Source organism: Diabrotica virgifera, chromosome 5 (genome assembly GCF_917563875.1).
Source record: "Diabrotica virgifera virgifera chromosome 5, PGI_DIABVI_V3a".
Lineage (NCBI taxonomy): Eukaryota > Metazoa > Arthropoda > Insecta > Coleoptera > Chrysomelidae > Diabrotica > Diabrotica virgifera.
In genome coordinates, this window is record NC_065447.1 from 35,766,514 (window position 1) to 35,789,932 (window position 23,419).

The window sequence follows — 23,419 nt, forward strand, 5'->3', positions numbered from 1 at the left end:
AGCACTGTTAATTAGAACCTAACAATGAATAATCGAGTGGGGAATCCTACCTAAGGACTATGTAACATAATTAGTTTTTAATTAATTAAATTAATCAGAAAAACCCCGTCACCAACAGGACTAGAACCCGGAAACCATGGATCCGAAAGTCCTGACTCTAAATACGGACCACTGAGCCACATACTTAGTGTGACCAACTAGCCCGAAAAATCCGGGACATGGCCCGAATTACGAAGTCGTGTCCCGGCGTCCCGGACAAGGCTTCCGGGCCATCCGAATTTTCAACGTTTCGGTAAAATTTCATTTTGAAATTCTTAATACATTTTTCTAAGAATTCACATCAAATTGAATTGGTGGGACGAAAAAAAGTCGAAAATTTCTAGACTGTTATACTAATACCACATCCAAAACGCATGCATTTTATATCGGCGTATTATAGTTCTACGAAAACTCAAACTCTTGACTTTTTCCGGTTTCTGTATTTTAATTATCGTCTTCTGAAAAGACGATTTAAAAGCATGAATATCAAATAATGATAATTATATTTTAACCCAAGGTTCAATTTACATGGAAATCCAACATTAGTTGATTTTCTAATTTTTCGTTTTTTGAGAATGATTTCCGGATTGGAAGTCGAAACGTCAAAAACTAACAAAAATGTAATCATCATTACAACCCATTCCATCAAAAAAATTTTTGTTAACATAAAAATGTTAAATAATCAATAACATGATGATATTATAGTTTTATATTAAAAAAAATGGCCCGGTTTTAATTGAAAAGTCCCGGATTTTAGGTAGTTTTTTCAGTCTTGTCCCGAATTCGACTAAATTGGAGTTGGTCACACTACACATACTCCCTATGAATATTTTTTGCACTGGCAATAACCTATGAATATGAACCATAAATAAATAAAAATCTACAAAAAATACACTTTATTTATAAACAGAACAACAACAAACAACAATAAAGTGAACAAAAATAATAAACATAAAATAAAATTTTAAAAAACTTATAGTTTTTAAAAATATTTCTTTTGGTTGGCCTTACATAGCACCAAAATTTCAAAATTTTCGTCTGTCAGGCCATTCCTTCGAGGTGCGTCGATTATACCTGCAAATGAAAATAATCGTTCGACTGCACCAGACGAAGGAAGGCAAGTGTTAAATTTTATGAAAATTTTTTTAAGTGTAGGATATTCATTAATAATATGTATATTATTTCTTTTATCTTCTAAATACCTCAACAGCTCCAGTTCAATTTTTGAAGATGTTTTACTTTTAGGTACAGATGATGATTGGGAGGAGTTTCTTGCCATTTCACTGTCGTTATTTAATATTGGAGGCTGTACCTTGACCTTGTCGTCACTGAAATCAAAGAATTGGTCTAAATTGGTTGTGTCACTCTCATCTGATAAGAAATCATAGTTTGAATCGTCTAAGTCTCTAGCTGCGTCTATAATAAACTTTTTTATAAATATCCTCTTTAGTATATGTAGGATACTTTACGATATTATACCATCTGAATTTAAATTGAGGAATTAAAACGGCTGCAATTACGACTTCTTTACAATTAAGCGACAGTATGTCAGCAAATCTTCTTCTCAGGTTGTCGAGGCACATTTTGGCTATGTATTCACCTCCATATTTGTATGTGGTACGGACCGCTACTTTTTTTTTCATATTTATTTATTAGAGATAATAAACTCGGTAACAAGAAGCCAAAAAATGAGTTGTTCGCGTGCTCTCCTTGAAGAAAATCCAATGTATGGGCTAGAGGTTCCATTACCATACAATAATCTTCTAAAAATAAAAGTTCAGTCCCTTTAAATGGTTCCAGTTCCAGTTTCTTAAAAAGTGTATTGAGCTTGACCTTTTCTTTTAGAATTTGCTTTACAGAATCATAAAGTGAATTCCATCGAGTAATACCTGGACGGCTAAGTGTGTGCCCTAAATGTTCTGAATAATTTCATTTGATTTTGGTCTATTAGCTTTATTCCAAAGCAGGTTACATTTTTGAAATGCTGCAGTATGGCGCTTTCGCAGAACTGCATTTTCTTTAAGTAAATTTTTGTAATCCGTTGTGGCTATTAAATTTAGTGTATGGCTGGCACATCGGAAATGTTTCGGTAAAGTGAACTGTTCAGCTGAATCGACATCCATATCGTCATTCTCCAAAAGTTCCGTGTCTTTCTCTTCATTTATATTTATTACCTGAAATATATCATCTGCATTTATCGCTTCCTCTTCATCATTGGTTATGTGGTATTGTTCAAATGCTTTAACGAAGTTGCTTCCATTATCTGTAATTGTTCCAACTATTTTTTCTGTTAAACCAAACTGCAAGTTTATATTTTCAAGCATTTCGCCAATATGTCTGTAAGTGTGTGCGCCTTTAAATCGTTTACAGGCAATTGCAGCAGATCCTCTAACCAAGTTTTCTTCGATCCAATGCACGGTAACCCCAAGAAAACTTCGTTTCTTGTTACACCAAATATCAGCTGTCGTACATAAAAAGCGAGTATTTCTTAGTTTTTCTCTAATATGACACATATTTTCATTATAATTTTGATTGATTTTTTTCATAATTGTTTTTCTTGATGGAACTTTAACATTAATTCCTTGAAAAAGTGCCAAGAAACTTTCATGTTCTATAATGTTTATAGCAGACATTGTACCTAAAATAAAATTTACCACCCGTTTTTCAAAATTAGCTTGGTCAACCCTAACGTTTCCGCTGCCTAGAAGTGTCTGCATTAGTCTAGGTTGCTTATGGCTACTGGCACTAGTCGATGCCGTCGATGGTCCTTCAGGATCAGTTATAGTGTGGCATCTTTTGTTTAATTTCGAATTTCTCTTAGATTGTTTATACCGCTTATACTCTTCTAGTTTTTCAGGATGAACTCTTTTTATATGTCTGATGAAGTTAGATGATGAATTAAGACTCCCGTTAATTTTATTTATGATCGGAAAACAGAGCTGACAGTTTGCTTCGACATCATTGTCATTCTTCATTTTGCAAATCTTGAAATATTTTCCATCCAATACCGAGATACTTTCAAATCTTTCAAAATCAATTTTAGAATTTTCTACTGGAGGATTTTCAGCAACGACATTACCACTTTTGACACTTTGCTCTTCCTTTTTTTTTCGAAAATATCATACAGTTTTGTTATTCGATTCTTTTTTTTTGGGTTTTCTTGGTGTTTCAATTATTTCATCGTCTTCAGAGTCAGCTGATTCAGTACAGTACGATGGTTCTTGATCCGATAATGAAACAAATGGATCTTTTCTACTGTCATCTTCACCAGAAGGTTGTTTTGAAGATTCTGAAGACATTAGTAATATATTCCTGAAAAAAAAATGTATCTTTCACATTGGTTATAGTAGTAATTACCTAATGACTAAGTATAACAGTTGATATTAATAAATCAATGCTCTATTTTCATGAAGAAACTCGTAAAGAACTACAGAGTATCAGAATAAGTAGGGTATGTTTGCGTGACATTATGTGCGTGAACTTCAGAAACTCAGAAACAAAGAAATTTTTCAAAATTAAAAAAAAAACACGTATATATAATTATATTCTTCACAGAAATGACTCATTTTGAATTATTTAATAACTAAAAAGTGTACTAACATTTAGTTTGACACAATTGTCACTAATTTAAAAAATAGTCAGCTGAGCACTAAATAATGAACTGTACTGGTAGATTTCATAGAATGGATAAGATTACATATAATCATATATTTTTCGATGGTGAACAATAATTATATTGGGACATAAGAGGAATAAAAACAGCCTGTTATAACATGGTTACACTCCCTACCAGTACCAGTAGTGGGTCAGTTTTAATATTCTATTTTTCTCTATTAAACAGGATTGTTTTTCTAGACCACTCGCCTGGAGTCACAATCAAAAAGTTAACATACTGTATATCCGTTTAGGTGTTTAGTAGGGATGGGTATCGAACTTAAAAACATCGATGTTTCATATCGATGGTTATCGAAATTAAAAACATCGATAGGTAAAAAAACTTCGTTGTGAAAACATCGATGTTTTTTCACATTTGACTTTTAATAAATAATACCATTTTCTAACCGGTGTAATTTAATTTTGCTGAAGACTAAAACAGACTACCTACATTATAAATTACATTACATACATGGATTTTTGAAATCAAGACTATAATTATACTTTTGTATATTAAATTTATACCTCCGCAAAATTTCAAATTTTAAGTTCAAAAAGTTAATTTTGATGCCATATCTGGTTTCAACCTATTTCTTCTTTGGTTCATGATGACAAATCAGTAGATACTAGATACAGAGATACCTTATTTACTAACTTTACTTTTAACAAAACATTGATATTTTTCAAACTTCGAGTACTCGCGATACCCATCTCTACCCTTTGCCTTTAGTCGACTGATATCGCCTACATATTCAATTTGTACATTGTGCATAAATAGAAAAATAGATAATAGACAGATTTTCACTTACCTGTAGCTTTACACGTTCACTTATATTATGTCTATCTATAGTTTATATTATACCAATTTATTTACTAATTCTATTTTGTAACTATAACAGTATAACTAACTTTTTACAAACTCCGATGCATTCGGTCTTCACTCTCAATCTGTGTTTGTTTACACTTCGTGACAAGTCGAAGCTTGAGTCAGCTTGTCGCGCCGGCGCAGTATAATCTCTAAAAGGATCCGAACATAACATTGGTGATTCGAGTACGGATCCTTTAGGATTTCTTCGACGAATCCGGATCACAAATCTTTTTTTTTAAAGGATTCGAATCACCGGCCTCGGATCCTCAAAAAGGATTCGAGTCCTATGTGATTCGAATCCTCCCCAGCTCTGCTACTTACTATGTTAATAAATACAACTATGCTAGTTATTTTTTTTACTACGATAGAAACTAAGCCCGATTCAACCTCTCGGAGATTTAGAACCTCTAAAGCGTTGGTTTCCTCGAAAGCGGTGCCGACAACCTGCGATCGTAACACTGCGATGAATGACATCATAAAAAACTGTGCCATGCAAAATAATAGCGTTGGTTTCCAAGGATGCGTTGGAAGCCACCGCTTGCTGAGCTTGCACATTCCATTGACCCAGTGAAGAACCTTGAATTTTTCACCGTAATCTGACGTAATTCATCGCAGTGCTACGGTCGCAGGTTGTCGGCACCGCTATCGAGGAAACCAGCGCTTTAGTGATTTTTTTTAAATCGTTTTTTTTAATAATTTTTTTTTAATTATTTTAATTTGTTTTATACATATATATTTTTTTAATATTTTTTTATTATTTTTTTAATCTTTTTTTTATTTTTTTTAATCTTTTTTTATATAATTTTTTTTTCTTTTTGCATTTCTCTTCAATACTATTTTCAGTTTCCATTAGAATACACATTTCTTCCCCTCTGACTTTCGATGTTTATCTTCTAATGATTATTCATCACATCTGATTACATTTCGAACAGAAAGAATAAATAAAAGCGTATGTGTTATCAATAGTACCCTTGACATCATTATAATTAACAGGAAAAGATCACAAAAGGAGTTAGTTGATGAATGAAAGATTTAGTGTGTAGGAATCAGGTGCAAAGGGCCTAGCCGGGTAAGATGGTGAAAAGTGCCCCCAACTCAATTTAAATTCCATATAGGCCACTTTTTAGCACATATAGAGGAACTCATTTTCTGAAATTTTTATCCCCCTAGGTGGTCACGTGACCCCCCTAGAGTCTAATTAGGCTTTTTATGTTTCTATTTTTTATCTCAGCCGCGTCAAGAGCTAGCCAAAACCTTTATTTAAAAAAGTTGTAAGTTTCAAAAAGATCTATATGAAAAATTTTATTTTTAATTTTTTGGCGGGAAATTCGAATTTTTAGAATAATTTTAAACTTTTAAATAACTGAAAAAAAAAAGTAAGACACTCGTTTTTACGAAAATCAATTATAATGTGTATTTTTGCACAATCTTTCACCCTGAATTTTTTCAAATTTTTAAAATTGGTGAAACGTACCTTTAAAAATAAAAAACCGCATTTTTTCGGTTTTTTTTTTTTCGTTTTTTGATACAATGTTATACATATTTTTCAAAAAAGGTAACACCGTCACTAGAATAGGTAAAAAACTGAAAAATAATTGGGGTTTGCTTTATAAAATTTTTTTGTAACGCGATCCATTTTCAAGATACATGTTGAAGAAAACAAAATTTTACATATTTTTTACGATTTTGCCGAAACTACTGGCAACATTGCAATAAAATTTGGCAGATTTTAAGAGGTAGTTATTTTGCATTTTTTGACATACAATTAAGAATTTTATATTCATCATTGGCGCGCATACGGGTAATGGTCTGAATTTTTTAAAGAAAAAAAGATGGTACGCTACTGACATATTTCAAATTAACAATCATTTTTAAATTCCTCGTTCCATTTGTGACAAAAAATCTATCTTCCCATTTTTTCATACGACGCGCCGTTTTGTTGCAAAAAATAAAATATCTTAACGCTTCCAAAGTATTCGAATTAATTTTTATAATGGATGTACCAGTAATATATGTATGTAGATGTAGAAACTACTAAAAGTTCGAATGCTTTGTAAGGATTAAGATCTTTTATTTTTTGAATAAAAATGGCGCGTCGTATGAAAAAATAAGAAGATAGATTTTTTGTCACAAATTGAACGAGCAATTCAAAAACGATTGTTAATGTGAAATATGTCAGTGGCGTACTATCTTTATTCTTTAAAAAGTTCAGACCATTACCCCTATGCGCGCCAATGATGAATATCAAATCCTTAATTGTATGTCAAAACATGCACAAATACTACCTCTTAAAACCGTCCAAGTTTTATTACAATATTGCCAGTAGTTTCAGCGAAATCGTAAAAAATGTGTAAAATTTTGTTTTCTTTAACGCCCTGTATCTTGAAAATGGATGGCGTTACAAAAAAATTTTATAAAGCAAACCCCAATTATTTTTCAGTTTTTTACCTATTCCAGTGACGGTGTTACCTTTTTTGAAAAATATGTATAAGATTGTATCAAAAAACGAAAAAAAAACCGAAAAAATGCGTTTTTTTATTTTTAAAGGTACGTTTCACCAATTTTAAAAATCTGAAAAAATTCAGGGTGAAAGATTGTGCAAAAATACATGTTATAATTGATTTTCGTAAAAACGAATGTCTTAGTTTTTTTTCAGTTATTTAAAAGTTTAAAATTGTTCTAAAAATTCGAATTTCCCGCCAAAAAATTTAAAAAATTTTTTTTGTCATATAGATCTTTTTGAAACTTCCAACTTTTTTAAATAAAGTTTTTGGCTAGCTCTTGATGCGGCTGGGATAAAAAATAAAAACATAAAAAGCCTAATTAGGCTCTAGGGGGGTCACGTGACCACCTAGGGGGCTAAAAATTTCAGAAAGTGAGTTCCTCTATATGTGCTAAAAAGTGGCCTATATGGAATTTAAATCGAATTGGGGGCACTTTTCACCATCTTACCCGGCTAGGCCCTTTATTTTATTTTACTGGACAAACCTGTATGCCTGTAACACCCAAAGCTAGCACATGAATAGAGAGAATAGATGGATGGTTACTACCGGACAACCGATGTAACATCCAAGGGTGAATGTTGGAGTGAAAGGGATGATATTGTAAAACAAATATTTCGAGGAAGAGTGCCATTGATATCGACAAACTTTTAGTAAACATTAAAATGACGAAACTTTATCGAACATTTCAGGAAACAAAATGTTTTTCATTTGTTGTAAATCTATACTATACGTAACATGGTCTGTGTATGGCTTTAGCGGCTTTATAGGCCAGGGTAATAAGACAAAAATATACCCTGTTCGTGACACTTCAACAGCCAGGGTACTGAAGCGTTTTGACAGGTAATACCTATAAGAACAAATTGTAACTATTTCCTGCGTAGGAAACAATTTTTTGTCAAAAACGGCCTTTTTTCCTTTTTTTTTTCTTCAAATTAATGGAAAACAGTAAAAATTATGGTTTTCTTAAGACAGACATCTTCGAGAGAATGGAAAAGGCTTTAAAATGGCGTACTACAAAGTTTAATTCACTCATTTATTGTTAATATAATTGCGAAAAATTGTCGAAATTTCAAAAAAATAAATTTCGCAATAACTATTGTAAAAATAAGTATAGAGCTTTGAAATTTTTGTCAAAGGAGGGTTGTCTGATTCTTAATATGTGACAAAAATTTCAAAGCGATTCACTAAATTGTTTAAATTTTATTCACATTGTTTATCCCAGAGAGCTTTTTTTCCAATAACATAAGTCAGAAAAAAATAATGTTAGAACCATTCTACAGGTGGCAAATAAAAGAGCATGAAGTAAACTTTCAAACTGGTTTAAAAGTGAATAAAAAATGCATTTATTAGTAATAAATAATTACGCAAAAGTATCGTAAATTTTTCTTTTTTTGAATCCTTTAAACTTTTTGAATAACTTTTTTCAAAAAAATCTATTTTTTACCGTTTTTTTAGGTGCATAACTACCAAGTAATGTTATTTATATGATAATTTATGAAAAATTGTAATAAATATATGTAATTTATTATATAAAAAAATAAAAAGTTTACAAGGAAAAATTGAACATTAATTAATTAACATTAATTTGCAAAAAAAAAATAGGAAAAAAGACACTAAATTGTTTATAAATAAAAATGGCTGCCAGATCCTAGATCCTATCGCAGGAAATAGTTACAATTTGTTCTTACAGGTATTACCTGGCGAAAAAACGCATCAGTGCCCTGGCTGTTGAAGTGTCATGGAAAACCTTATTACTCTGGACTATTATGTTTGCGGCGAAAGCCATACCTATTTTCACCATTTTAAGCATCAATTACCGAGAAAAGCAATATACGTTTACTCCAGATTCCTTTATAAATGTAAATGTTACTCATGCTATTTTTTAGGGTATATGTTATTTGACGGATGCGTCGTATGTTGGACCAGCTAGAAAATTATGGGAAGAGAGTACTAATAACGCTATAGTTGACTACGTTGTTGTAACCGGTTTACCGAGGAATGCAGCTGTAGAATGGCACGTGTGGGCACACAAATATAACAACAACTTCGATTGTAAGTATTTATTATTCTTATTTTTTCTGCATGTTACCATCGTTGTATGTACTATTTTAAGCCATAAATTAAAGAAGCAGAGTTGCTATCTGTAAAATTTTGTCCTTTAAGAGAAGATTTCTTCCCTTGAACATATTTTTACTTGGAATACCGTTACTCTAATCCAAAAACGGATGGCTATTTTTTGTGACTTATAATATGACTTTAACCTTTTGCCACATTTCCGTTACGAAAGACATGCTGACCTGGCTTTGAGGAGCTTGCCTGTGTGAGGCACAGTATTAAAAACAAACAGTAGTGACACTCTCGTCGGCGCCTTTGAAATTTTTGAAGTCTCGTTTTGTAGAGGCAGCCATCTTGTAATCTGTCATCTGAAACTAAAAGTTACGACCGGACTGGCTCAATGAAAAATCTTTCTAGTAATCAGAATTACTAAAAGCCCTATTGTAGGGCTTAGGATTAGAAATATTACACGAATTAAATAGGTCAAATAAATTATCAAATCTTTGAATGATCTCAGTAGTTCCAACAGCTTCAAGAGGCAAGATATTAAAACGAATGTACAAGATTAAACCAGCAGCAACTGTGCTATTACGCACCTGAGAGATTTGTAACCTGAAGCTGTCAGCGCGGATAAAGGGCTATTTACCATTCTATAGAACTTGCCTAGTCGACCTTTGGTCTATGTTGGTTTGCCTCTCTGCATGATACAGTTTCAGTGTTTCTGAATTCTCTAAGTTTCCTTTTTGTTCTCCGTAAATTTTGCCATCAGGCTATTTAGGAAACCTACTTTTTAATGGTAGTACCATCCTGTGCCAGGACTATATGGATTCGGGAGCAGCCCATGATTTCTGGAATCTCCTCCCAGGCGCAGTCTTGGTTACTTTTGGTTTTGTTAAATAGGCTTCAGACTTCCGACTTTACATAGCTTCTTTAAGCCATCGTTCCACCAGACTGTATTCTTTCTTGTTTTCCGGACAGTTTTCGTGGTAAGCCGCCATAGGCCCGCCGCAAATTGTACCTAAGCCAGACACAACCTGCGCCGGCGAACTGCGTAGACAGTTCTGCGCATCCTACTATCAGTTCATTCGTTCGCAGGTCAAGCTTGGGAACGTTTGTCATCATTCGAGATTTTTACTGCGGGACTCTTTATATTATACCCAGTTTATATCTCTCGGATTTCTGTATTTATTTTGGATATATAATTAAACCTTCAGATAAGATGAAATTTAAAATAGACTCAACCCTTGCGTTTGCGTTAATGTTTGTGTTGCCTCATATGGTGTGGTGTGCGTTGGAATCACATCCTATAATGAGCCGTAATGATTTTTCTAGAGAATATGCAACTATTTCGCTTATAATGCTTGTTGGACCTAGAACCTCGCCATCCGGAAAGTCTGGCTGAAGGAAGGCTGAACACACCACCAGTCTCTTCTCTCCTACTTCCGTGGTTATAGTTACAATACCTGCAACAATATCATTGGTGCAGAGTACCGTGATTGGTGTACCATCTACACTGTTAGTGTGAATTATACAACCTAGTCCTTATAGCTTTAGGTGTATATAAAACCTTACCTTTTTTGGCTGATAAGTTGTCGATCTTCTCACCTATCGTCTAGGACTCCTGCAGAAAGGCGACATCAATGCCGTCTTGTTCCACTCTTCGAACCGGTGTTGTCAATGTTGTGTTGAAGATTGGCCTGCAGGGACCTTATTTCTCTTTTCACTACGGGTACTTGTCTGGTTTTGGTTCGGTGGTTTCTGTTCTGGAAGATTCCGCTTATTCTTCTGCGGGTCCAACACACTCTTGAACAGTAGTCCTTAGGAATGGGCTGTGTCCACCTAAAGAAGGTTCCTCTTCCTGAACCTGCATATGTAGGAAAATTTGCCCTGTTTCACTGCATCGAGTTGCTACTGGCTTTTCCCCCAGGGTTTTGTCTTCCCTTCCTTAGATTGGAAAGTTAACTTTCCAATCCAAGGGTCTATCCCGAAAAAGGGTGATATTTGGAGTTTCTTGAACTCTTTTCGAGATTCAGAATCCATTGACAAACTCCATAAAACCCCTTTGTCTGAAGGTTTGCTACCCCAGACTGTCCATATATGTATGTGTCCTAAGCCCATGGTTACTTATCCTTAGTCTATTAAGGATCCTTTTGGACTTAAGACATTCCCCATCCTAGTGCGGCTTGGGCATATCTTCCCCCTCCAAAGACCTGAGAGGTGCACTAGTTTAAGCCCTTAGGGTTGAAATCCCATCCTTGAGCCAACTCGCACTCGTGTCTTCCGTACAGTTATGTATGTTCTAGGATTTTCAGGTGAAACAGAGTTCGATGAGTGAGCGGGAGAAAATATCGCTTTCTTTAGATTCCTGATATTATTATCTATTAAATCTGTTTTATCTAAATCTAAATCTCTTTTCTAAATCTATTTTATCTAAACTGATATTATTATCTATGAACTGAACGATAGTAGAGTTGAATGTATGACTGAAGTTATTTCCAGTGGCAGTTGACGTCTCTTTAAAACCTTATGTCTAAGCATTTTAAAGTGCTTTTCTAAACTGTATGTATGTATCGGTTTTAGAACATCTTTCGACGTTGTCCGATGCCTAACTTCCACATCCTTCTATCATCCCATTGGCCATCTCTAAGATCCCTTGCACTCATTGCTTTGGTTACCCCTTCTTTCCGTGTCTTTTTGGGTCTTTCTCGTTTTTTGCGGTTTGGGGTACCCACTGCATGATCTTTTTGGGTAATCTTGTGTCTTCCATTCTTTGAACATGACCATACCAAATCAACTGTTTCCTCTCAATGTCTGTTGTTAAGTAACCATCTATTCCAATTCGTCGTCTTACTTCCTCATTTCGAACTCTTTCCCTACGGGATATACCTAAAGATCTTCTAAACACATCCATTTCTACAGCTTCTAATTTTTTCTTGTTGTTCTCGGTTATTCTCCAAGATTCCGCTCCGTAAAGTAGGCTTCTTTTAATAAGTGTTTCATAGATATTGTATTTTCGCTGTATTCCTATTTCGGAGCTCCAAAGTATTCCATTTAGGCAGCCAATTGTTCTTCTAGCTTGTGTTACCCTTTTCTTTATTTCCTCATCGTCTTTTCCCGTTCTATCGAAGATTACTCCCAGGTACGTGTATTCACTACAGGATCTGATTTGTTCATTATCCTCTAGTTCGATATTGGATAACTCAGCTCCTATGGGTAGGCATTTAGTTTTTTCCACATTAATTTCCAAGCCCCACTGTTCATATCCCTCCTTTAGTTTTTTTGCCATATACTGTAGGTCGTCTTTATCATTAGCTATGATCACTTGGTCATCAGCAAATTGTAAGGTATATAAACAAACCTCTCCGAGGTCTATACCCATACCGTGGCATTTACGTTTCCACTGGTTTAGTGCTTTTGCAACATATATCTTGAACAAAGTTGGTGAAATACAGCACCCCTGGCGCAGACCCTTGTTAACTATGAACTTTTTAGATAGTGTGTTGCCAATGTTTACTTGTGATGTAGAATTTTCATATAGATTTTTTAGGGCGTTGACTAGAGTGTAGCTGATGTTAGTTTCTTGTAGTGATTTCCACAATTTAGTCACAGGAACGCTGTCGTATGCTTCACGAAGGTCAACAAACATGAGATGGGTCTCTTGATTGGTTGCTGATTTTTTTTTTCAATTAATTGTTTTAGGCAGAAGACATTATCTGTGCAAGTCCTTCCAGCGCGGAAACCAGCCTTTTCTTCTTCTTCATCTCAATGAGATTTCTAAGAATGCGCCCGTACACCCGACTTAGTGTACTAGTTACCGATATTCCTCTGTAATTTGAGCAATCCAACTTATTTCCTTTTTTATGAATAGAAGAAATATAAGCTACTTTCCATAAACTGGGTGGTGTGACACCGTTTATATATTTGTTCATACATCAAGTAAGTGCTTAAAAGAGCTTATCTGTGCCACATTTTATTAATTCGGCAGGAATATTTTCTGGCCCTGGAGCTCTACCATTTTTTAGTTCATTTACAGCTTTCTTCACCATATTAACTCCCACTACTATGTCTTCGCCTTCAACGAATACTTCTGTTGGTGATTGGGTGGTATATTTAAAACTTTTCTAAACTCCATATTATTTTTCAGATGAGGAGAGGGGCAAATGTGTAGACAATTTTTCAATATCCATATACAGACGTTGGAATTACGAAAACGACTTATCTACTATCCTATGCCGAATAAGCCACCAGGAAGATGAAGCCACCTTAGAACTTCCGATATTCACTGAAGCCATCGAGTATACTCTCCAGAAGCTCCAACAAGGATTCGACGGTCAAAACTCTGTCATAAGCTTAAAGATTTTTTACTCTGTAACGAAGAACGTAGATCCTAATTTTATCCTACAATATTTTGACAATTTTACAAAAGACGTAAGTTTAAGCTATACACTCGTACCTGTCGTATCTCTTAAAAGCAAACAAACATTTTTGTCAATTTGCGGTATAAGGATGCAGTAAGAATCTTGATAGTAGTCAACAAAAATTAAACATGTCATCAGTTGTAAGACGTAGAACAAAAATTAAGACCCAACAAACGGCAAGTAATAGTGATGTAACGAATATTCGTATTCGCATTCGCGAATATTCGCATATTTTTGCATATTCGCATTCGCGAAATTTATGTGAATATTAATATATTTAAAAAATTAAAAAAAAAATAAAACGGGATAATACCTGAAGGTTGAATCCAAAAGGATTATGTTCATAACGTTTTCGGACTTATCAGTCCATCATCAGTGAACCTAAAACTAAGTAATTTCACTTAATAAAATTGAAAAGGGTGAAATTTTGAATGTTAAAAATTGAAAAGTGTGGTTAAGATTACTTACTCTCTGACCTTGCTAAATAGCCACAATGCCAAACACTGGTTAAGATGTATGTTCTAACTACATAGTGAAATTTGTAAAATAATTTGGCCTAAATTGGATGCCAACGGATTACTACCAGCAACATGATGCTCTACTGCATTGAATTAAGAGATTTTTGAAGTTATACTTCTTTAGGGCGATTGAGAGTAAAATTTCATAATTCTGCGCGCATGCGCACACAGACAGTATGGTATAAACGTTATACGGGATCTGATTAGGTGTTAAAATCATCTGTCAATAATTGTTCAATATGGAGATTTTGGATAAACAAATTAATGTTGTGTATATTAGTTTTTATTGTTATGATGGCAGAGAAAAATGCAAGTTTATAATATTGTAGTGACTTTTTAAATAGTTTTTAAAAGCGACAGGTACGTAATAATTGTAAATGTTTCAGTATCCTAATAAAAAATTTCATAGGTAGGACCTACCTATTTGGAAATTTTAAAAAGAACCTACTAAAATAGTATGTAATGCTTTGATTTACATAATTTGATTACCATCAAAATTTCTATCAATATTCACCTAATATATCGTTTTCTTACTCTATGTTTTGTTGTATTCTAATATTTCTTTCAATTCTAAATAATTTCAATTCAAAATCAAAATAATTTGGTTAAATTCAGAACCGTCAAAAGTTTAATCCGTTTAGTTAGTTGATCTTCGCACATGATGACACATGGTCTCCGTGGGTAAAAGTTTAAGGTGAATGAATTTCAATACTAACTGCGCTGATAAGCGGGTTCGAACCCCAATGGAAACTTTTATTTATTTATATTTATTTATATTTTTATTTATTTTTTTTATACATTTTATGATTGTAAGTTTACTATATAATTTTTTTTCAGAAAATACGTATTTAGTTAAAAAATTTTCCTACATTGTTCAGAAATCATTTGTGGCATTTTTTGATGTGTTTGTTTGTGTGTGTTTTATTCTTTTATTATTTTAATTTTTGGCACTGTTTTAATAAACATTTTTGAGAAGTAGTAAGTATGAAAATTAGTTTATTATTTAAATAAAATATAAATAAACTGTTTAAAGTATATTAATTTCGTTGAAATCATATAATAGAAGTATAACTTCTTACATGCGTACAAAGTACACACACATTATTTTTTTTATGTGATAGGTCTACATTGAACTACGTTTAGTCTTTCAATGATTTAGAAGGAAGTAGAAATACTTCAAATGTCAGTGACATTGACATCCAGGAAAGGGCAATTTTTAATGTATTAATTTTAATGTATTCGCGGTGTGCAAGTACTTGGAAGGGAAACGAGAAACGACCGTGCGCGAGTCGCGGAGAAATATTGCAACTATCTTAAATAATTCATATTGTCAATTGAAATTGTCAAATTGACGTATATTTCATACCTTCTGTCATTGAAGCAGAAAAATTATATATTGCTTCACAATATTGATATGATATGCAATTATTATATAAAGGTAAATTTAATTAATTGTATTTTGCTTGCAGTACTGTATTTTAATACCTAATTTTATTTACTACATACAATTTTTTACGTTTGCATAACATAACCTGCATCTTATTTTTTCTTCTTATTATTTTTTTGGACTATGCCCTTGACAATTATCCAGCAACCAGGACTAATATAATTGGCCAATATAATTAAAAGTGCGAATAAAAGTACAGAGCGTCGAAATAGAGGTCGCTTTGCCGAACTTGCACGGTCCCAATTGGGTTAATACATTAAAAATTGCCCTTTCCTGGATGTCAATGTCACTGACATTTGAAGTATTTGTACTTCCTTCTAAATCATTGACAGACTAAACGTAGTTCAATATAGACCTAATCACATAAAAAAATCTTTTTTGCAGTATTATTCTAAGCAGTCTAATTTAATGCAGTAGAGCATCATGTTGCTGGTAGTAATCCGTTGGCATCCAATTTAGTCCAAATTATTTTACAAATTTCACTATGTGGTTAGAACATACATCTTAACCAGTGTTTGGCATTGTGGCTATTTAACAAGGACAGAGAGTAAGTAATCTTACTCACTAGGGAGTTTTACTTCATGTTAATTTTATTTAAAAAATTAATTTGAAGATAATATTAGTTTAATAAAATCAAAATCTACTCACTTTTTTTTATTAGAAAAAAGGTAACTTAACCTCGTATAATAACATTATCAGTCGTCAGTTTATTTAAAAATTTGGTATTATGTAATAGCTCAATATATATCAATAGCTATTTGGTATTATGCTTAAGCTCAATACCTTAAGCTTAATCAATCAATATTTTTATCAATCAATATATTATCAATTAACTTCTCATTTAAAATTTGGAAAAAATTACAAAAATAGAAATAAACTGAATATTCGCATTCGTATTCGCGAATGTCGGTAGCAGATATTCGCATTTGTTTGCTTCTGACCCGTCTGAAAAATACCTTTTCTCGAGGTCTGCAAAATAGGCTTCTGTGGCGGCGATGACCTCCTCATTCGACTTAAATTTCTACCCAGCGAGTGTCTTTTTGAAGTTTGGAAACAAATAGTAGTCGCACGGGGCAAAATCTGGAGAATACGGTGGATGGGGCAACAGTTCGTAGCTCAATTTGGCCATGGCGACGGCGGAGGTGTGAGCCGGTGCGTTGTTATGGTGGAAGAGCACTTTTTTCTTTGCCAAATGGGGTCGTTTTTTCTTCAATTAGGCGTCGAATCGGCCCAATAATTCGGCATAATAGGGCCCTGTGATCGTTTTGTCCTTCTCCAAGTAGTCGATGTAGATCACACCTTGTGAATCCCAGAAAATGCTGGTCATCACGTTTCAGGCCGATTGGACAGTCTTCGTCTTCTTCGAAAAAACGACGTAAAACTCATTTAGGGCAGTCAATGAGAGCAAGAACAGGTTATTACCTCCGAATTCTATCCTACTGCATAGATTTTAATGAAATTTTAGGAATAGCCTGAAAATATCTCCTTATTCAAAGTCTACCCTATGCCAATGTGTGCTTTTGTCTTGGGGGCGGTTCCCACCACTTCTCGGGGGGTGGAACATTTTTTGGTTAAACAACTACGGAAGTTGCTAAAGAACCTAATTCTAAGCAAAAACTGTTCTATAATTTTTTTCGAAAACTCGATACTTTTCGAGTTATTCGTGGTTGAAAATTGGCCATTTTCATTGAAATATAACACCTTTTCAAACGGTTTTTTCCGAATACCTTAAAAACAATGCATCTAACTAAAAAAATTATATAAAACATTTTTGTGGCTCATAAAAAACAAAGAGATTCGTTCCTTCTTCAATCTTCTAGTTATAACACAAAATGAGATGGGTAAAAAGAGTTTGTTTTTTTAGTGCATGCTCAAATCAGTGTATTCAACTTGAAATAACAGAGAAACGGTCGATTTTAGGTGTATAATGCTACCAATGCCTTTTATTGTGCTTGAAAAGTCCTTTCAAATAAGCAATATTTAATGTTGTTCTGAAGCTATTTTGTGGTTTTTTATAATAATTTTATAAATAAGCTTTAATAACTTGTGGCTTATTTCCCATTTGAATATACTTGATTACAATATTTAATGTCGATTACATTCAAACTACGCGAGATATGCTGCAAAAAATTGATGACTAACGAATTTTAAGAAAAAAATTGAGAAGTATATTTAACCCCTCATCCACAAGAATTTAAATGCATCGTTTTCCTTCTACAATACATTTTACTACCGTGTTATTTTTATGTTCAAAAGTTGAGCTGGTTTAAAATGAATGGTTTTTGAAAAAATAAGATCAAATTATAGAGCACATATTTAAATTTTCTTAAAAATCTTCTTTTTTCTCCATGTAACTTGAAAATGATAAGAGATACTGTTATAAAAAAAGAATGTGTGTACTTTGTACGCATGTAAGAAGTTATACTTCTATATATGATTTCAACGAAATCAATATACTTGTAAACAGTTTCTATACTACTTTCCAAAAAATTTTATTAAAACAATACCAAAAATTAAATAAATAAAAGAATAAAACACACACAAACACATTGAAAAATGCCACAAATGATTTCTGAACAATAATTGTTGCCAAAAATTTTAATTAAATACGTATTTTCTGAAAAAAATTATATAATAATATACTTAGGCCCGGTTTTTCAGTGAGCGGTTAAAATTTTGGTTAGCTAACCTAGTTTAAATTTTAACCAATATTTTAACCCTTATATCGTTTTTCAGTGCCTTAAACCACGATGTGCAATTCTATAGATTTTTGACAGAAAAATAAACAAAATAGAATTTCATAACCTATTTTATAAATAACAAATAACATAACATTACAAAAATGATTAATGCATTCAAGTTCCGATTCTTCATCTGATGATGAAGATATAATCAAGAATATAGTAATACATAATACAATATTTCCCGCGATAACACAAAATGTCATAATTTAACTAACCTCTTCTTTCAGCAAATATAAACGTCTGTCGGAAATTCGGGGTTAAACCACCTATGATAGCGAGTATCGGTTAAAATCTTGGTCAACTTAAACGGGTTTAAGCGATAACCTAGTACTGAAAAACTGATTAACCATAAAAATTTCGGTGACCGAAAAATCTGGGTTAACCCAACACTGAAAAACCGGCCCTTACAATCATAAAATCTATAAAAAAAATGGTATAACTTGCATTGGGGCTTGAACCTACTTCCCGTGTATCCCGCCGTACGAGAGTCGAAGCGATTTCAAACTGCACCACCTTCGCGTATGCGTCATGTGGGAATATACACAAACTGAACAACTTTTTGACATTTTATTTATATGAATTTTTATTAGTTTGATTTTTGTCGAATTAAAATACAACAATATATAGAGTAAGAAAACGATACATTAGATGAAAATTTGTAGAAAGTTTGTTCGTAATCAGATTATGTAAATTAAAGCATTGCCTACTAGGGGTATAGCATAGCAAGTACTAGGTAAGTACATTATTATTTTTTTACATTTTCCAAATAGGTATGAAGATAATTTTTTATTGGAATACAACTGAAACATTTAGAATTAGGTACCTGTGGCTTTTCAACACTATTTAGAAAGTCACTATAATTATAAATTTGATTTTATTTCTGTCCTCACAACAATAAAAACTAATATATTATACAACATTTTTGTTTACCGATAACCTCCATATTGAACAATTATTGACAGATCATTTCAACACCCAATCAGAGCCAGTATAAAGACTAATACCAAACTGTCGGTGTGCGCATGCGCGCAGATCAATATAAATTCACCCTCAATCTCAATCGCGCCTAAAGAAGTATAACTTCAAAAATAAAATCAAAATGTTAATCTAGAAGAAACCTACATTTTTGTATGGCATCTTTTTTTGGCATCTCTTATCATTTTCGAGTTACATGGAGAAATAGGAAGATTTTTAAGAAAATTTAAAAATGCGCTCAATAATTTGATCTTATTTTTTTCAAAAACCATTCATTTTAAACCCGCCCAACTTTTTGAACATAAAAAGAACACTATAGTAAAATATATTGTAGAAGGAAAACGATGCATTAAATTCTTGTGGATGAGGGGTTAAATATACTTCTCATTATTTTCTTAAAATACGATAGTCATAAAAAATTTTACAGTTTATCTCAGTATTATCAGTATAGTTTGAATGTAATCGACATTTAATATTGCTTATTTTAAAGGTCTTTTCAAGCACAACAAAAGTTATTGGTAGCATTATACACCTAAACTCGACCGTTTCTCTGTTATTTTAAGTTAAATACACTGATTTGAGCATGCACCAAGAAAACAAGTTTTTTTCACTTACCATATCTCTTTTTGTGTTATAACTAGAAGATTCGTAAAGGAAAGAATCTGTTTGTTATTTTATAAGCTACAAAAATGTTTTATATGGTTTTTTTAGTTAGATGCATAGTTTTTAAGGTATTCGCCAAAGACCCTTTGAAAAGCTGTTATGTTTCAATGAAAATGGCCAATTTTCAACCAGGAATAACTCAAAAAGTATTGAGTTTTCGAAAAAAAATTATAGAACAGTTTTTGCTTAGTATTAGGTTCTCTAGCAACTTCCGTAGTTATTTAAGCAAAAAAATTTCCACCCCCCGAGAAAGGGTGGGAACCTCCCCCAAGACCAAAGCACACATCGGCATAAGGTAGACTTTGTTTCTTGGGCTATTCCCTACTTACCGTGAAAATATCACGTAAATCGATATAGTAGGATGGAATTCGGAGCTACATACCCTCATTGACTGCCCTAATTTGGATCACACTTAAATAGCGTCAAACACTGCTCTGAAGTGGTATCACGGTTGCGCTTATTGTCTGAAGTGAGCAAACGCGGCATCCATCGCGCCGATAGCTTTCTAATGCCCAAAATTTCATGCAGGATATGACCTAAGCGGTCTTTTGAGATGCCTCTACTGTGGCAACTATCTCGCGCACCTTCAGTCGGCGGTCTGCCAATACAAGATCGTGGATTTTTGTCACGTTATTCTCCGTGGTAGCCATTTTCGGAGCACCTACGCGTGGCTCATCAAAAACCGACGTTTGTCCACGTTGAAACTCATTAAACCAATTTTTGACAGTTGCCATCGAAGGAGAAGAGTCACCATACACAACATCCAAGCGCTCTTTGATTTCGCTGCGTGATTTCCTTTCCAAAACAAGAATCGAATCGCCGACCAATATTGCTCTTTTTCCATTTTATTAAAATACGCGAACACGCTGACTTTCACACGCAATCACAACAATACTATAATTTCGATTTGGCTGAAATTTTGACATTAGCCATCTACAAGAACGCATTAAATGACAGTACACTTCATTTGCGATAGTGGCGCCATCGGGCGGAAAGGCTAAGTACTTATCGGACTGCCCTAGTAAATTATGTGAAATATTTATTGACTTTACTTGCCGTTTGAAATCTTAATTAGTTTTAAATATTTTTGTAGTAAATTGATTTCTATACACTCAAAGGAGACAATGCTCCTATGCTGAAAAATATCGATTCTACATAAAGATTGTTACGTTTTTATTTTTTGGCAGGTTTGTTTTACCTTCCCGTTGTCTCCCATATTCAACATTTTTTTATGTATATGAATATTTTTGTTAAAGTCTACTGTTATATTTTAAATATAAAATGTATAAGGATTTGTTTATTTATTGAATAATAGTTGAAAAATAATCTCAAATATACCTTATCCTAACACCAACAGAAGTTAATATATGTTGTTAGGATATAAGAGGTCTAACAGTCACAATCTTATTGAAGGTGTTTATTTAAAACAGTTTGTGGGCGACCGGTTTCGGCATTCACAATTTATATGCCATCGTCAGAAGACAGTGCTGGTTATTGTCTCGAGAACAGTACAGTGTTTAATGTGATGTTAAATTGTAAGCCCATGTGTCTTGGTCAACAAAAAATAAATTAAGGCGTTCATCGGAACACTATAAACCGACATAAAAATTTTTCCTCAAATTATATGGTTTCCTTCCTTTTATAGTTTGGGTGTTTCATTGGGAAAGTAACATACGTTAACTGTAGGAAGAGCACTTAGGCGGTCTCAAAAATACCATACTTAATGGGTCTTACTCCATTAATAACAAAGATACTGGGTGTGTTACCTATTTTGCCATTTTCTTAATTGGTTCATAACTTTTTAACCACACTGTATAGTAATTTTATATTTGGCACGCAAATATTCTTTAATGGGTACAATAAATTAATTTATTTACAATTGTAAAAAATCCAGGTCCGGATTAAAAAATATTGGAAAGATTTTTGGACCCAAAAACAACACCCTGTACATTAAACTTTTTTAAAATGGATTTTGCATTTGAAAAGAGGATGAGAAACTAAATTTAGTGGTATACTTTGAATTTTCGGCAAAATGATTTTTCTGGTCAAATTTTGAATTTGAATTCTGAAATTATGTGAATTGCGAGAGCTCTAAGTAGAAAAAAAATTAAATACAACTTACAACTTGTTATTCACACTGTATATTTATTTTATATTTCACACGCAAATATTCTTTAAGGTGTCCAATCAATTATTATATTTACATCCAGGTCCGGATTAAAAAATATTGGAAAAATGTTCGGACCCAAAAAAACATTGTACATTAAATTTTTTAAAATGGATTTTGCATTTGAAAAGCGGATAAAAAATTACATTTATTGGTATACTTTGAATTTTTGGCAAACTGATTTTTCTGGTAAAATTTCGAATTTGAATTCTGAAATAATTATGTGAATTGCGAGAGCTCGAAGTAGAAAAAAATTAAAATGCGACTTAATTTTAATTAATACCATTACTTAATCTAAATTGGTAAAATGTTAACATTTAAGTGTTTTTTATTATGTGTGACAAATAGTTTATAGCGAATATCCATCTTTAAATATTGAGTAAATAATTAAGAGTCAATAAAAAATACATCACTTTAATCAACAAAGTATCTAAAAATTAAAACAAAACAGAGAAAATTTGCAGGATTATAATTATTCAAAACTAAAGTATGTACTTATTTAAAATTACCACCATCATAAATTATTGTCATGTGTCAAAATGTTATTATTTTACCAATTTAAATTAAATAATGGTATTAATTAAAATTAAATCATATTTGAATTTTTCTTTTACTTCGAGCTTCACAATTCAAATTCAAAATTTTACCAGAAAAATAATGTTGTCGAAAGTCAGAGTATACCACTAAATTTAGTTTTTCATCACCTTTTCAAATACAAAATACCATTTAAAAAAATGTAATATACAGGGTGTTTTTTTGGGTCGGAACATTTTTCCAGTATTTTTTAATCCGCCCCTGGATTTTTTATAATTGTAAATAAATTAATTAATTGGACACCTTAAAGAATATTCGCCTGTTAAATATAAAATAAATATACAGTGTGTTTAACAAGTTGTAAGTCGTATTTCAATTTTTTCTACTTCAAGCTCTCGCAATTGACATAATTTCTGAATTCAAATTCAAAATTTTACCAGAAAAATCATTTTGCCGAAAATTCAAAGTATACCACTAAGTTTAGTTTTTCATCCTCTTTTCAAATGCAGAATCCGTTTTAAAAAAAATAATGTACAGTGTGTTGTTTTTGGATCGGAACATTTTTCCAATATATTTTAATCCGGCCCTGGATTTTTTACAATTATAAATAAATTAATTGATTGTACACCTTAAAGAATATTTGCGTGCCAAATGGAAAATAAATATACACTGTGGTTAAAAAGTTATGAACCAAAAAAATGGCACATAATCATAATTTGCACAGTAAAATATTCGTTGTCGGATAATCCACAACAGACATGTTCGTGGAATAGGGTATACTATCATTTTCTATATCGCGGGATCTACTGAATATATTTTGATAGTTATTTTTT

General features: G+C 32.7%; 2 protein-coding genes across 2 annotated transcripts in view; one reads left to right on the top strand and one right to left on the bottom strand.

Annotated features, from left to right (window-relative positions):
- Positions 1–21,177, top strand: part of LOC126885681 (uncharacterized) — a 67,785-nt gene extending 46,608 nt beyond the window's left edge. The window contains exons 10-11 of the mRNA XM_050652383.1: positions 8,952–9,117; positions 13,265–21,177. Of these exons, the coding sequence (XP_050508340.1) occupies positions 8,952–9,117; positions 13,265–13,635 (537 nt within the window). The 3' untranslated portion in view covers positions 13,636–21,177. The remainder of the gene's footprint in view (positions 1–8,951; positions 9,118–13,264) is intronic.
- Positions 958–4,792, bottom strand: LOC126885682 (uncharacterized). Its single transcript, XM_050652384.1, has 2 exons — positions 4,603–4,792; positions 958–1,367 (listed from the first exon to the last, which is right to left on the bottom strand). Exons 1-2 carry the CDS (start codon positions 4,731–4,733, stop codon positions 1,022–1,024), a joined length of 477 nt encoding a protein of 158 aa, XP_050508341.1. The 5' UTR covers positions 4,734–4,792; the 3' UTR covers positions 958–1,021.
- Positions 21,178–23,419: the final 2,242 nt, after the last annotated feature.

Bases quoted from the DNA above. Each gene is read 5' to 3' on its own strand.
- LOC126885682 (XM_050652384.1), bottom strand. From the start codon at position 4,733: ATGTTATGTTCGGATCCTTTTAGAGATTATACTGCGCCGGCGCGACAA. The intron at 1,368-4,602 runs GTTAGTTATACT...CTTTGATTTCAG, and splicing joins TGCATCGGAGTTTGTAAAAA to TGACGACAAGGTCAAGGTAC.